General features: G+C 42.6%; 1 protein-coding gene across 42 annotated transcripts in view; it reads left to right on the top strand.

Moving 5' to 3' along the window:
- The window catches only part of RBFOX1 (RNA binding fox-1 homolog 1), a 2,507,416-nt gene that overhangs the window by 2,412,082 nt on the left and 82,632 nt on the right, over window positions 1–12,702 (top strand). For 28 of the 42 annotated variants that reach the window (XM_055240470.1, XM_055240504.1, XM_055240475.1 and 25 more), the window contains one exon: window positions 10,809–10,889. The exons of the other annotated variants lie outside the window; for them this stretch is intronic. In XM_055240470.1, coding sequence (XP_055096445.1) covers window positions 10,809–10,889 — 81 coding nt within the window. The remainder of the gene's footprint in view (window positions 1–10,808; window positions 10,890–12,702) is intronic. 42 annotated transcript variants of the gene reach the window in all.

The raw sequence follows: 12,702 nt of genomic DNA, 5'->3' as shown, positions 1-12,702 counted from the left end.
AGTGGCTTCTCACCATTGCCTACAGTGGCTCTGCCGGACAGGAATCCTAGCCCAGACACCCGTGGTCTGTCCCCTGACTTCCCACTGGAAGCTAGACATATCTTATCACATTAAAACTCCCAAATATAAGTGCTTGCAATTCATTTAATACTAAAATATTTGCCATTAACTATTATGTTTAGCATTATGTTTAGTGGCTGAACAAAATAGTTCAATAGCTATAAATTTGCTATTTCCTTTCTTAAAACCAAAATAAGTCCTCAGAGCATCATTGTTTTAGACACCCAATAATAATTGCTATTTCCGTGACTATTATTGATTCACTTACTGATTACTATTTGCCAAACACTTTCATGCTGTTGTTCTAATCTTCACAGTAATATTTGATCAAGTACACATTTTTGTCCCTATTTGACAGATGTAAACGCTGAGGCTCAGAGAAGTACAGAGATTTACCCAAAGTCAACTCAACTTCCAGTCAGCAAGATCAGGATCAACATGGCACATGTATACATATGTAACAAACCTGCACGTTGTGCACGTGTATCCTAAAACTTAAAGTATAAAAATGATTAAAAAAAAGTTAAAAGTTTCAAAGCCTATGCTTTTTCAATGACACTATAGAAATCTCAAACGTTCACTGTTTCTACTCTCTGCGTTTTCCTCCTCTCTGTCTTATTTCAATCTTGCAAGTAGGATTTTTCTTATCTGTGAAAGACACCTTCTGCCCAAAGCCTTCCTTGGTTGGATTTAAAACCCTATCGCAGATTCTTAAACATAATCAGGAAGTTCTAGCTGACATCTTTAGCCAGGAAGAGTCAGGTGTTTCCTGCCAGATGGCAGCTTCAGAATTCTTAGATGTGGCTTTGTTGTAATGGGGGTAATGGATATTGATCATTCTCATGGTGAAGGATGTGTTTTTATCAACTCAGGACCAAGTATCACCATTGATAAACAGGTGTAGCTTTGACAGAGAGTGTCTGAGCTTTGGAGTCAGACAAAACTGACTTATAGTTCAGTTTTATTATATTTTTTCTCTGAGCTTTCATTTCATCTTGGGTTTGATAAGAAAAAGATGTGCATGTAAAGTACATCTTGTATAGCGCCTGAAACCCAGTGCCACCTTAATGGGCACTGTCAATATTAGGTGTACATGAGCTTCCTATGTAGTCCCTAGCAATTTACTGTTGTCAGCACCATCTGCATCCCCTGGAATCCTCTGAGAAATACAGAGTCTCAGGCCCCACCCCAGACCCCCTAGATAAGAGTCTGCATTTAGAAGAGTCCCAGGTGATTCAGAGCGTAGTAGAGTTTGAGAAGCAAGACCCTAGTGTCTTCTTATCTATATATTGACACCCATAACTTTGAAGGACAAACATCTTTCAAGATAAAACTTATTTCCATTGTTTTTGTTGTGGCTGAATTGATAGACATCCACAAATACTCTATGGAACAACTTCTTGAAATTTTTTTTTTTTGTTTTTTGAAATGGAGTCTCCATCACCCAGTCTGGAGTGCAGTGGTGCAAGCGCGGCTCATTGCAACCTCTGCCTTGCGGGTTCAAGCAATTCTTGTGCCTCAGCCGCCCAAGTAGCTGGGGTTACAGGCATATGCCACCACGCCTGGCTAATTATTGTATTTTTTTGTTAGAGATGGGTTTTGCCACGTTCGCCAGGCTCGTCTTGAAATCCTGGCCTCAAGTGATCTGCCTGCCTTGGCCTTCCAAAGTGCTGGTATTACAGGCAGGGTCACCACACCTGGTCTAATTCTTTTATTGTTTTGAAAAACAGTGAATTCAAAAGAAATTTGGAGCAAATATTTTTAAAACCTGTGTTTTAAAAAAGTCTGTTTTGAACAAAAATGAAATAAAATTAATTTTTTGGCAAGTATTGATCAAATGATAGCCTCTGAAATACTTAGTGCCAGCTCCCTGGGGAAGGGCTAATGGTGTACTGAGAGAGAGTTACTGTTAGTATTTTTCCAAGCGTAAAGGGATCTTAGAACACTGATCAGCAAACTTTGTCTGTGAAGGGCCAGACAGTAAACACTTTAGCCTCTGCAGGCCATAAGGTCTCTGTGCAATTACTCAGCCCTGTCATTTTAGCAGAAAAGCAGCCATACACAAAAATGAATAGATGTAGCTGTCTTCCAATGAAACTTTACTTATTAGATACTGAAACTTGAGTTTCATGCAATGTTCACTGGTCAAATATTACCGTGACTTTTGTCAACCATTTGAAATTGTAAAAAGCATTCCTAGCTCACAGACCATATAAAAATAGGTGGGGGCTCGGGGGAGGGGGAGCAGTTGGATTTGGCCAAAAGTCTGTCGTTGGTCAGCACTTGATTTAGAAGATGATTGTCAGAACCCTGGGTCCAGGAATCTGGTTGGTATGATTTGCAGTTAGCATCACAAGATCTGTGTCACCTCGGGCAAGAAAAAAGAGTTCTCTATGCTTGGATATCCTCATCTATTAAATGGGTATAAAAATAGTGTCTGTCCTAGAGGGTCATTAAGAATAAATGATAATCTAAGTCAAAGTTGAGCAGGATACCCAGTGGTTCTCAGGTATTCAGTAAAACACTTTGGGAACTCTTATTGTTAGGTTTATCTCATTAAGTTAAATATTTTCTGTCAATGCCACTATTAGCCTAAATTGTGGCTGCAGGAGATTAAGTGGACAGTTCGAATGAGTCATTAAAATTTTCAAACAATAAATAGCCAAGGAACAAATTCTTCTTCTTTGTATTATTCTTGTGACTTTTCCAAAAGGTCTCAAGTTATGTCAAAATAAAAAGCAAAAAGAGGAAACAAACAAGAAGTGGTGTACTTCTTTTTGAATATTATGAAAACCAAAGCTTATAAAAATAAATTGGAGTGAGGGATTATTTACACTATAGACAGTTTCGCTTCAGGGCCCCTTTAAGTATGGAAATCTCTTGGTACAATTAAAACATGATTTGATTTATAAGAAGTAAACATACAGAGCAACATTTTTTCTGCAACATCTGTGCCCAAATGGAAATATCCCTATACTTAAAACTCTACCATAACCCTTCAGAGAAGCTCATCTTTCAGGCTGGTGTAAAAGCATTAGGGATTAACTGTGAAAATATTCTTACATGGATAAGCTCAATGCTAGTCTGGAGTTCAAAAATGCGTGACTGTGAAAGTATCCACAGTCCACTGGGGCTTTGGGTAAATTTTGGATAAATCTGTCAATTGAAAGCAATCACCTCCATCACTAGGGACCTCATGGCAACCTCTTTGGCTTCTAAGTCCAAGAGAAGTTTGAGGCTTGTGGGTTACTTTGTAGGGGACCCTCATTATAAGGTAGGTAGGTGTAGTAGTTGGCTAGTGCTGCCATAGCAACGTATCACAGACTGGGTGGCTTAACCAGCAATCCCCAACCATTTTGGCACCCGGGCTGGGTTTTGTGGAAGGCAGTTTTTCCACGGACCAGGTAGGGAGGATGGTTTCAGGATGATGCGAGTGCATTTCTTGTGTACTTTATTTCTATTATTATTACATTGTAATATATAATGAATTAATTATACGACTTGCCATAATGTAGAATCAGTGGCAGCCCTGGGCTTGTTTTCTTGCAACTAGACAGTCCTATGTGGGGTTGATGGGAGGCAGTGACAGATCAGACACTAGATTGTCATAAGGAATACACAACCAAGATCCCTAGCTCAGTTCCCAATAAGATTCACACTTTTATGAAAATCCAGTGCCACCAGTGATCTGACAGGAGGTGGGCCTCAGGCGGTAACATGAACAATGAGGAGCAGCTGTCAATCAATACACATGAAGCTTTGCTCACTCACTTGCAGCTCACCTCCTGCTGTGTGGCCCAGTAAGGTCCGTGGCCCAGGGGTTGGGCAACCCTGGCTTAAACAACAGAAATTTATTTTCTCATAATTCTGGAGGCTGGAAGTCTGAGACCATGGTGTTGGCAGGGTTGGTTTCTTCTGAGGCCTCTCTCCTCGGCTTACAGATGACCATCTTTTCTCTCTCTTCACATGGGTTTCCCTGTGTGTCCTCATCTCCTCTTCTTGTAAGATGTGTCAGATTAAGGCCCACCCATATGACCTCATTTTAACTTAATTACACCTTTAAAGACCTCTCCGCAAGTAAAGTCACATTCTGAAGTACTCAGAGTTATAGCATTTAAAAATGGTTCTACAACAATGGACTGAAGGAACGACTCATTGATGAAATGAGTGACAATTTAGGAACCCTAATAGCTTATTTTTCATCTAAAATTTACCTCTCATTGGTAAAGTTTTTGGTAAAGGACTTTGTTTTTCTGTGCCTCTTTTTTAATGCCAGTAAAGGAGGACTAATGGCATCAGACCCCTATTATGGGGGGACAAATGCAAAGTAAATATTCTTTGGCAAATGTTGAAAAAACTTTTTCTTTATGTAGAATCAAAATATTTCTAGCATTGGTTCCTATTTCTACTAAACTTTCAGTTATGATAGCATTATATAGGAGAAATATAGAATTTTGGCCAAAGCCATCATAGTTATATCTAATAAAAATTGTTCTCAAATAATTATACTTAGTGAGCAATGTGACTAATTATGTAGGCTAAGGTTTGGTTTGATATTCAGAATCATTCTTTTGTTCCTTTTCATGTACACATTTGTTACTGAGCATATGAGCACTAAAAGTGATAACATGTCATCCTCTGGAAGAGCACATAGAGTTCAACAGATGTGCCCCAAAGCCTAGCACAGTGCCTGGCACATAGACTAGCAGATGCCCATAAGAACCTGCCGATGAATGATGATACTCACTACACCACAGTGTCCTGGCTCAGCACTAGAGGCAGAGGGACTAATAAGCACTTGTACTACTCAGACATTGCCCTGCAGGGTTCTAGGGTTCTCCTCTTAGCCCTCTTTCCAGAGTAAGCTCCTTTTCTCGGCTGAGTGACATTAGGAAAACCAGACCTCAGTGGAGAGGTCTATTTTTGTGTGACTCTGCATCAGCACACAGTAGAGGTTTGTAGAGGTGATACGGCTCTGATGACTGGAGAAATGCCAAGGTTGTTGGTCTTGCACTGATAGGATTAACAACTCGGACACACATGGAGTGGTTTTAAGGAGCGAAAAGTGTAATAGGCAAGAAAGGAGGAAGAAAGAAAAGAACAGCTTCCCCATACAGAGACCAGAGAGTGGGGCATGGAACAGAGAAACCCTGTGTGTGGCAGAAAAGTGGTAGATTATAGGGGAGGCTTGAGGAGGCGGTGTCTGATTTGCATACAGCCCAGGGGATTGGTTTGGCCAGGTGTGTCATTTACATAGCCGGCAAAAAACCTGGCCCTCCCACCTTAGTCCTTTAATATGTAAATGCGGGTCGCCATGATGTTCTGAACACATGGTGTTATCTGGAGGTGGCCATTACACTGGGCACAGGTGGTGACAAGGAGAAGACAGCAGGAATCGCCACAATGAGTGAACCCTGTTTCTAATGGCTGGTATTTTCATATCAAAGCTTGCCTGCTCAGACCTTCAAGCAGTCTTCTCTGTTAGAAAAGAGACGGTTTGGGGGTGGTTTCTTATTACCGGAAAATTTCCACCTAGAACCTTTACCCTTACTATCTGCCTAAAATAATTTCTTAATAACTCCTGTGTTAGAGGTACAGGCAGTGCATGTCATATACAGAAACTTCCTGCGCAGGTACCACAGAATACTCATTCCATCTTAGCTGTTTCATAAAGTCTAGCTGTTGCTCTTTGTGTTTTCAAGAGCATCCTCCAAGATTTCCTAACCCATCTTAATCTTCGAGCTCATGAAGCTAATTGGCCACTCCCAGTTGCCAGGCAGTTGGGATGTTCCTTTCACATTTTTTTTTTAAATTCAGAAATTATGTAGGAAAAGTTCTAGTTATTCACCATGTACTGGCTTGGAACTGTGCCCATTTGATACTAAAAGGGAAGGGACAGACATTGGCAAACACCCTTTCTTTTCTTCCTTCCCATCCTCCATTTTAACTTTATTTCTTGAAAGTGTAGCATGGCTGCCTATCAGAAACCTTTGGATGCTCTCTTCATTTGCTTCCTGCCTCTTAGTCTAGGTTCCAGGACTCATAAGGATAGGAAGATAAACACATGATTCCTGATCTCTTTGAATTAGGAGCATCAATGGGGGATGATTCCTGGTCTCTTTGAATTAGTAGCATCAATGGGGGAAGACACTCATTAAATAGATTACACAAAACAATTTTAAAAAGAAGAGAAAGGAAGCTGAACTCCACCAGACAAAGGTACATAGATAGGGTTTCTAGGAGAAGCGAGAGCTGAGTCCAGAAAGGAGTTATCTAGAGCGAGGAAAAGATTTCCTGGAAAAAGACAAAGGCTCTGCAAAGGCATGGAGGTGTGAAACTGCACTGCTGTTCCAGTTTGAGTCCAGTTTTCCTCACTTAGGGGTTGGCAGCAGAGTGAACAGTTTTCAACACTTCCTCCTTCCTGTCTGTGATGGGAAACATCCCTTCTAGGCTTGTCCCTGCCCCTTCAGGGGCCAGGAATGATCCCCTACATACTGTATGGAGACTACTGTTCAGCAGAAAGGGTTCCGATGCCCCATCTGAGACCTTGGCACTGGCTTACTCCCTTCCTCTCTGGAGGATTCAAAATCCTGCTGGAGAGTGGCTGTGGGACATCTTGCCAGGATGTGGGGATGCCGATGATCTGGCACTCAGAGCAGGCAAGTGTGACAGGCTTTGGAACGGGCTGTGATTATTCTGAGACTGAGGTCTGTCCCATGGAGCTCAGTCTCTGTCAGGTGGTGATACAGTCATCGACAGTCCAGGCTGCCCAGGTTTCTTGTTAAGAGTGGATGAGCCAACTTTATAAGAACCAGGAAAGAAGAGAAAACACGTGAAATAGATTGAAGCTATTTCAATCCATAAAAGTTAGATGTAGTGTGTAAATCTATTTGAACTTTAGGCATGCAAATTTCCTGCCATGAACAACAGGCGGAAGAAGGATTGGTTGAAAAAAAAAACACTATTTTTAGCAAAGAAGGTAGAAATGGAGAGTTCTTTTTAAGAATGTATTATAATTCAATCATACGCATTAATCTTTCTGAGGACCAGGTATTTTCCTAGGTGTTGGGGATGAAAAGATGAGTATGATTTGGCTCTACCCCAGGTGGCTTTTGTAGTTCAGATGACCGATAATGTAAGTAGAAAATTGTAGTACAGGACCACGAAGGATCTTTCAGGGAGGTTTAAAAATGTAAGATAAGAGCATAGAATAGGGAGTAACTAATTCACCCCTGAGGACTAGGGAGAGGAGAGGTCACTTTTAACCTATGTTGGAGGAAGACAGAGGAAGCCCCCGCCCCTTTTTTTTTAAGTGGAACCACATGAACTTGGCAACATTCAATTCTGTTTGACAAAAAAAAAAAAAAAAAGAAAAAATCATTTTCAAATGGTTTAATCTAACTCTAAGAGCAGGAATGGCATGAAGATTTCATCCCCTTCATCAACTCTAATCAAATGGGAATCATTGCCTACTGGCTGTGTTGAGAATGATTGTGAGGATTCCAGGACAATAGGAAAGGATAATATTGAAATTGATTAATTCCATTCTGGCTAAAGAATGGGTAAAAAGTATAAATTGACCCCAATTGCCATCCTTAGATTATAAGGAATTTGATAAAAGCACGGAAGTCTGAGAAGTACAAGATGTCACCATGTGATACAGATGAAGGTTCCTGGCATTTGGCAGTAGAAGGTTTATGTTGAAGGCTAGGGACAGATAGAAGATCCAGCGCAGTGGACTCACTGAAGAGCTATGTTGAAGCTATATTGAGAAGTGCTTTGAATGACCTTGTAGTCACTCTCCATACTGCTGCTTGTAGCTTATTACCTGTTTGACTTACTTTTTAAAACAAACACACTTACCCTTCCCTGCCCAAAAAAATGCATGGAGGTTGCAGTGTTCTCTGCTGCTTTGGTTTTGTTGAATTCAAAGCTTCCTTTTAAGAAAAGGTCACAAAGCACTAAGGGAACATACAGTAAGTACTTTGCAAATTAAATTGGAGGATGCTTTTAGATAAAACAAAAACCAAATCCCGTGAAGGCATAGATTTTGTTTTACAAAAGGTCAAAAATCATTGCATAAAGATTTTTTTTTTTTTTTTTACTACTAAGAAAGTATCCAAGGAAGTTATTTCAGTCCAGGTTCTCAGAATCCACAGCATAAAAAAAAATTAGAAATTCTTCATTATGCCCTGCCAGAGGTTAGCTTTCCAGGCAAAAATTTGTGCTGTGTCCCAGTGGAATTCCATAAATTGCATTGAGGATATTGAAAATTGACCCAAGGGTTTTAACCATACAATACTGAAATGTCCTTCTGCGTATGTTTTCGTTACAGTTACACATTTTTCTTTTGAAATTTAGGCACCCCAAGAAACTTCAGATCTGATTTTAAAAGTGTTTTTTTAAACCAGGCGTGCACGGGAGAGAAGGTTGAGGAGCATTCCCTAAATCCACCTGCTAGGATCCTATCCTAGATGATTCCGATCTGTTAACTCTCTGTATAGCCTATAGAAACATTCATTTCTTTCTAAGATTTCTAGCAGTGAGCAGAAGCACATGGATAACCACTACAGAGTCACACAGGAGTACTCACTGATAAACAGCACTGACCGTAGAGGGGACTAACTGTCTTTCCTGGTAGATAGTTTGCCTTCTCTTGGTTGATTTCCTATCCCAATCTCCATTCTTTGGAGTTTGGTTTGTTTGCTGTTAATCTCCAATGACCTGCTAAATCTGGAAATACCTGAGGAGAGGTTAAACCACGTAAAGGATCATCTCGTACGTTGTGATAAACTTTTTTTTTGTTGTTGTTGTTGAAATGGAGTTTTGCTCTTGTCACCCAGGCTGGAGTGCAGTGGTGTGATCTCGGCTTACTGCAACCTCCACCTCCTGAGTTCAAGCGATTCTCCTGCTTCAGTCTCCTGAGTAGCTGGAATTACAGGCGCCCGCCACCACCCCTAGCTAATTTTTGTATTTTTAGTAGAGACAGGATTTCACCATGTTGGCCAGACTGGTCTTGAACTCCTAACCTCAGGTGATTTATCTGCCTCGGCCTCCCAAAGTTCTGGAATGACAGGCATGGGCCACCACACCTGGCCGATAAAGTTTTTAAATGAACAAGAAGAAGAAAGAACTACAAGTTTAGCACAGGTGAATCATGACTGACACTCTGCCAGACTCTTGATACATTTACTACCCAGAGGAGGTTAGTTAATTTCGAGTTAATTTCAGTGTTGTGTGAAGGGCTACTTTGGGGGTGAGGGGTGGCTCTTCTCCAGCTGTAAGCATGGGAAACCAGATCAAAAAGGACTATGGGACATTCCTTCAGGTAGAACCTCTGGCCCTGGGCTGCTTCTCCCTGGCAGAGAGTGGATGGAGTTTTCAGACTGGTAACAGGGGAAGAGTGAGAAGGGTTAGAAAGAATTGTGTCTAGTTTACTGTCCCTTGATAACATCACCGTACAGTCCCTCTATGTGGCAGGACCCCACACGCTTTGGAAGTTTTAACTACGTTTTTATTGATCATAGGGAAGATACAGAAGGATCATAGAACCATTCCCTAGGGCAAGTCTCCAAGGATATAGAAAAGTTCCCTGTTCTGGGGGTACACGTGTAAGGCTGGCTTCTTATCAAACTGGGGTGGTTGACCTTCCCCAGCCAAGGAAGTGAACAGAAACCACAGGGAGGTATTTCCATCACCAGTAATGGCCTTAAAACTCCTCAGAATTCTAATTATTTTCAAAGTCTTGGAGTTTGAGTTTTGCAGCAGTGGGAAAGTAGAATTGATACCCTGACAATTCCTGACCCCAGTCATCCCTGGAGTGGGTGGTTGTTCAAAAGCTGTCATAGATTGAGGAGGTATCTCAGGATTCCACCATTATTCACCGCTGTAAAATTCCATCTTGCAAGGATAAACCCAGTGCCCTTCGCTTTAAATCAGGAGGAGGCAAGTCATTGCTGCAATGCAGCTGTGGTTTGCAGGATGAGCTAGGCAGCCTCTCTAGCGGGAAGGGAGAGAGCTTTAGGGAAGAAAGTGGGAAAACAGAAGCCGAAGATTCTCTCACCCAGTGTCCAGTGTGGGTCCAGGGTGGGTCCCAGGGATGGCAAAATTCGCAATTTTTCTTTCTCTGCCTTACTTCTGTTCTTCCTCTGAAGAACTGATTCGGAAAGACTGACATTTGAAGGAAGGTACCGTTTTCTCTAAACCTATCAACAGGTATGCTTACTATTGATTGAGTGATTATTACATGCCAGCCCCTGCCCTGGGTACATCTCCGGTCATACGATGCACAGCCCTTCTTGGAGGTAGGTATATTTACCCCCTATTTTCCAGATGGAAACACTGAGGCACAGAGAGGTACAGTGACTTGCCAAGATCACACAGTGAAGAGGTGTCTGAGTCAGGCCTAGTATCTAGTTCCCTCTGATATTTCTCAAGTTCCCTTTTCAGTATGCCACACTGCTTCCGTTCCTAATTGGAACCTGGGCCCTGGGGCAACCAGAGTCCGCTACACAACCCCATGTGAAAAGTCATGACGTGTGCTTGGCGGGCCGGGTTGTGGTGGGTGTGTGGGGCTTCCATTGATTCCCTTTGGCTAAGGCAGGGGGCTTTGTTGGGTACCGTTGTCCTGCGCTCTGGGATGTGGCTGTGTTTTCATTTCTCTGCGTTTCTCGGTTGCATTGCCGTGATCTCTCAGGTGTAGTGTACCGATTCCCAAACCAGATACCATCTCTCTCTCTCTTTCGTAGGCACGGTCCTGTTGTGCCAGGCCAACCAGGAGGGATCTTCCATGTACAGTGCCCCCAGTTCACTTGTATATACTTCTGCAAGTAAGCCCACTGTCGTGGCTCTTTTTGTTTTGTGACATAAATCTGAGTCCAGTCACCTTCCCTGCCATGTAAGTTCTCTCCCCCTCCCTCTGCCCCACCCTCTCTTGTGGCTCTCTCTGAGGTGAAGTTAATTTTCATAAGCATGTCTCTGTCTCCCATGCAACTTCCCAGATGTCCTGGACGTTCTTTATTAGATCTGTCAGGGTTGGGTCCAATGGTTGGGAATGTGGGCATGGGGTTGGCGGGGAGGGGCATGGAAGGGTGGGGAGCTTTAGCTCATTGCTTGCCTTCTATCATAGCTTTGTAAATTAATATAAAAATAGTTTAAATAGCATATACAGGCCACCCTAAAGGCACCCTCACCTAGTAAAAGATGCTTGACCAGGATTCTCGTACACAGTTGTCTCACGATGGAAAATACCACCAGCTTGCGGCTAATTACTTGTTTGCAAGGCTGTTCTATCCTTTGCTATGTAATTCCAATGAGGAGGAGGAGGATGAGGAGGAGCAGAGAGAGAAATGTGGTTCCCCCCTTATTTAATCAAGTGCAGGGGCAGCAACAATAAAGAATTGTCTTTTAAAAAGTTGCGGCACTTTTAAACATAGATAAGTATAGCCATCAAGTGCTGGAGGGAAGAGACCCAAAATAAACACAGGAAGTAGATCACAACATTGACATGGAAGAACCGAAGATTTCTCTGCCTCGGGTGGATGCTCTGGGTTGAAGGATGCCCTTTCCTCACCCCAATTCCCAGAGCAGGTAGAAGAATTAAAGCCGCCACTGACTCTGCCATGTTCTCCCAGAGGGTATACCCCTTCTTAAAGAATCTCCTAGCCACACCTGAAACTTTAACATCTGTTTTATACAATGTGTGTAAATCCTGTGAAGTTCCCGTAACTGCAGAATGAGTCGTCTTTAGGGTCAGTGCTTAAAAGTGAGTCTGGGTGCCTGGAGTGGGGGTGGGGGCTATTTCTCAGAGTAGTTGTAAAAGGCAGGGATGGGGAGGAGAGGAGGAGCACTAGGCTCGAGGGATAAGAGACACAGGAGAATCCTCACCATCTTGCCAAAACCTAACATCTTCATTTCCTAAATTGTGAAGCTGAGGAAAACCAACCTCCTCACTGTTGGGGCAGCACCTCCCTGTTACCAGCAGTCACAGGGAATCAAAAATATCATGTGACACACCCAAGGGTCTGAAGTCTTCAGGAGGTCTGACAGCCAGTTGTTTCTCATAGTTAGAGGTTTTGAGACAAAGTCTCACTCTGTTACCCAGGCTGGAGTGCACTGGTGCCATCTCAGCTCACTGCAACCTCCGCCTCCCTGGGCTCAAGCAATTCTCATGACTCGGCCTCCCAGGTAGCCCGGATTGTAGGCATGTACCACCACTCCCGCTGATTTTTGTATTTTTAGTAGAGACGAGGTTTCCCCATCTTGGCCAGGCTGGTCTCGAACTCCTGACCTCAGATGATCCACCCACCTCAGCCTCCCAAAGTACTGGTATTACAGGCTTGAGCCACCGCGCCTGGCCCAGAGTATACTCTTTAATGGCCATTTTGGCATTAATTAAATGCAAGACATTCTTCTTTCCCTCCCGAGAAGCCGAAATCTAACCATACTGGCGAGAAGTTGTTCTTTCTCAATTTGTGACAACAAATTCAGAAGGGCCTCCTTGGGGCCAGTGTAAATGTGTGTGCATGTATCTCCTGAAATTGTAATGCTACTACACATTTTCACATATCCAGGCTTGTGTATTCCTCTCAAAACCAGCACCAGGTAGGTATCACAGTGTTTGCTTTACAACTGAGGAAATGG

The sequence above is a fragment of the Symphalangus syndactylus genome, chromosome 14, assembly GCF_028878055.3.
Source record: "Symphalangus syndactylus isolate Jambi chromosome 14, NHGRI_mSymSyn1-v2.1_pri, whole genome shotgun sequence".
NCBI classification, from domain to species: Eukaryota; Metazoa; Chordata; class Mammalia; order Primates; family Hylobatidae; genus Symphalangus; species Symphalangus syndactylus.
Note: the sequence above shows the minus strand (reverse complement) of the source record. Positions and strands in the feature narration are given on the sequence as shown.